Below are 3,097 nucleotides of genomic sequence, written 5' to 3' on the forward strand. Positions count from 1 at the left end.
CAATGTGGGCTGGTCATCCATCCCAACGTCGCACCATGTCCTTCGTTGAGTCAGTCTACTATTGGCAACGCATGCGAGATGATATAGAATGTTATGTGCAGACTTGTCTTGTATGTCAGCAGGACAAGGTTGAGCAACAACAGCCCATAGGACTTTTGGAGCCACTACCAGTTGCAGAGCATCCATGGGAGAGCGTGACTATGGACTTTATCACTTGCCTACCAAGGTCCAACGGTTATGGTACTATTATGGTGGTCGTGGATAGATTTTCCAAATATGCCACCTTCATGCCCGCCTCACCAGGTTGCACAACCAAGGAAGCCGCCAAGCTATTCAACCTACCGATAATGGCAATCCGTACGTGGATCTCACCATCAATAACAAGACCGCTCGTGCAATGGTGGATATTGGAGCAACTCATAATTTCGTAACTGAGGCTGCCGCAAAGAGACTATAATTGAAGCTTGCTCCAACCAACTCTCGCGTCAAGACCGTGAATGCCGAAGTACAAAATGCTCGTGGGGCAGCTAATGGAGTTGGTGTCAAATTGGGAGCTTGGGAAGGTATGGCAAACTTTACCGTAACCGCTATGGATATCTTTGACATCATACTAGGGCAAGAGTTAACTTGAATTGTTTGCTTGATGAATTACAAATGAATGACCCCCTTTATATACTAGTATCCTAGAGGCTAGTGTGTAAATATTAATTATTACACAAGTCCTTGATTTTTACAAGATAAGAGCTTTTTCTAAAATTCTCTACAAGCCTAGAAGATTCCAATGACTTTCCTAGCAAATCTATAAGGATCTAGGTTCTTCCTAAGGAAATGTCCATACCTCTCTAGAATCTTCTCACAAATGCTAGCCTTCTTCTTATGTAAGCTTCCACATAGCATTAATATATGCCAAATGGAGCCTATGTGGCTTGCCGACTTGGCGGTTCATCACATAATACTCTTTATTTATGTCATTTACCGGAGATAATATGTTCTTCCACCTTTTCAAATAAAAAAAAAATTATAGCCAGGTAAAGAAGAACAATTCGTTTTCTGGTTCAAGCAAGCAAACAATCACATATTCGTAATGCACCTAAATATATATACGTGCACATTCAGTTAAGAGAATTTTTTCACCAGGCGCACGTTATGTTACGAAGTATGCACTTTAGTTAATCTCAAATATTGAAGACCAAAGTCCTGAAGAACATAAACTGACTCTATATCACTTACATAACAATATTCTCCCAAGTTTTATTGAATGGTATATGTGTCAAGCACCAAATCAAATACGAATAATAACCGCACAAGTCCTTGTGCAGTGTAGTAATGGGGAGAGGGTAGAGATGAGAACGGGGAGCTGATTGCTGCATTTTCAGTACATGTACGGAGTAGTTGTAATAATATAGCAGCCAAGTTCAAAGGAAGTTGGTGACTTGAGTCCTCAGACTAGTTCATTGAACAAGAAAATTTAAACAAATTACAAAGATCAACTCATATCTACTCAGAGTTGATCTCCCTCGGAAAACAAATCACTGCCTTTGTTGAAAAGTTAGTCTTGTGCTTCCTAAGTTAAAACATCTATCAAAATACAAACCAATATGAATATTCATTTTAGATCTTGCCAGCTTTCTAAACCTATTCTCTTCAATGTTGTAGAGGAGAGGCTGCTTCCCGCCGTCAATCATAATTTCACCATTGTTACCGTTTAATGGTACATACCCCATTATTTTGAACAAACTTCCCATACCTGATAAATTGATGATGTGTTCCTTGACCCATTCTTGCTTCTTATGATCCTTGAGAACGTATAGATCTATCCTTGACAATTCTTCTGATTGGTAAGCTAAACATAATTTCCCATTCAAATCAGCTAACTCACCATTCTCAATTATTGGAAACTCTTCATAATAGGGATCTTTGGGGCAACCGACGGAACTCAAGAATTCTTCATTCTCAATTTCCATCGAAATAATATGATTTTCCATTCTATCTGCTCTTCCAACTAACCAATAAATTACATTGTTTACACATGTTGAATGAACCTTGTAAGAAAACCATTCTTGGTGTGCTAGGGATTGCCAAGAGCAAGGAATTGGTCCGCCATCTCTTAATGTGAGGGTCTCAAATCTGAACTCCACAGCACTACCACCATAGTTAAAGTTGTAATTAGGGCCAGTCTTGGTACCATATAGATGGACAATCTTGTATGTATTGTTGGAAGGGAAATAGGAAACATCAAAACTAACTGAGGGATAACTTGAAATTGGTAAGTTTATGATTTCTTTAGTAGTGGGATTGCATACCTTGTGATTGAAAATGATGAGGTTGGAGAAGATGAAGAAAGAGTGTTCAGGGGCAATAATATCCTCAAAACTGAAATTTTTCTGGATCTCGCTGTTGTCAACAGCGAGATCCATGGTCGAAATAGAAATAGTTCGACTAATCATTTCCATGCCACTCGGTGAATGCTTGTAGTCAGATACTTGAACTACACGTGCTCGAGGACGATTCAAGGATTTCATGTTGTAGAGTCTTCTGAAATGTGGACTAGAGATAGTTCTGAGCCACAGCTTTGAAACTGTTTGAAGTTGGTGGACATGTTTGACTGCAAGCCTGAAAAGTATATCCACCAGGACTTCATTAGGCAGATCGATGATGTTAGAGCTCCGTTCCATTGTAGAGTCCATTCTTCAACTGCTTAATTTGTGATACAAAACAAAGAGGGAGAGAGATCTAAATTGTGAAAAGAGCCTTCATTGACGTTCTTAAAGACATGCCTAGCACCTTCCTTTGTTGACGTAATTAAAATAAATATATGACAGCTGAGTAGGTAAGAAGACATATATTTTACTAATTTATTACTGTTAGTAGACTGTGCTCGAAAATAAACTCTGTAAAAATAAAACAGAAATAGAAACAGAAGTAGGAGAACTAAAATGTTCTGAGCCCAATAGAAAATTATATTTTCTTAATGAATTTAATCCTCTCACTGTTCGCCAAGGTTATTGGATTAATTCCTCCCATAATATAATACAACAACTATTTTATAATATTGACAAAGGAAATTATAGAACTTCAACAAATTCAACAAACGGTT

The 3,097-nt window shown here is 38.2% G+C and overlaps 1 protein-coding gene across 1 annotated transcript; it reads right to left on the reverse strand.

Moving 5' to 3' along the window:
* Nucleotides 1-1,414: 1,414 nt before the first annotated feature.
* LOC107810132 (putative F-box protein At1g19160) lies at nucleotides 1,415-2,755 on the reverse strand. Its single transcript, XM_075235998.1, has one exon. The coding sequence runs from the start codon at nucleotides 2,685-2,687 to the stop codon at nucleotides 1,530-1,532; it is 1,158 nt and encodes a 385-aa protein (XP_075092099.1). The 5' UTR covers nucleotides 2,688-2,755; the 3' UTR covers nucleotides 1,415-1,529.
* Between the last annotated feature and the right edge of the window lie 342 nt (nucleotides 2,756-3,097).

The sequence above is a fragment of the Nicotiana tabacum genome, chromosome 18, assembly GCF_000715075.1.
Source record: "Nicotiana tabacum cultivar K326 chromosome 18, ASM71507v2, whole genome shotgun sequence".
Classification (NCBI taxonomy): Eukaryota; Viridiplantae; Streptophyta; class Magnoliopsida; order Solanales; family Solanaceae; genus Nicotiana; species Nicotiana tabacum.

Coding starts and splice junctions, on each gene's coding strand:
- LOC107810132 (XM_075235998.1), bottom strand. CDS start 2,687: ATGGACTCTACAATGGAACGGAGCTCTAACATCATCGATCTGCCTAAT.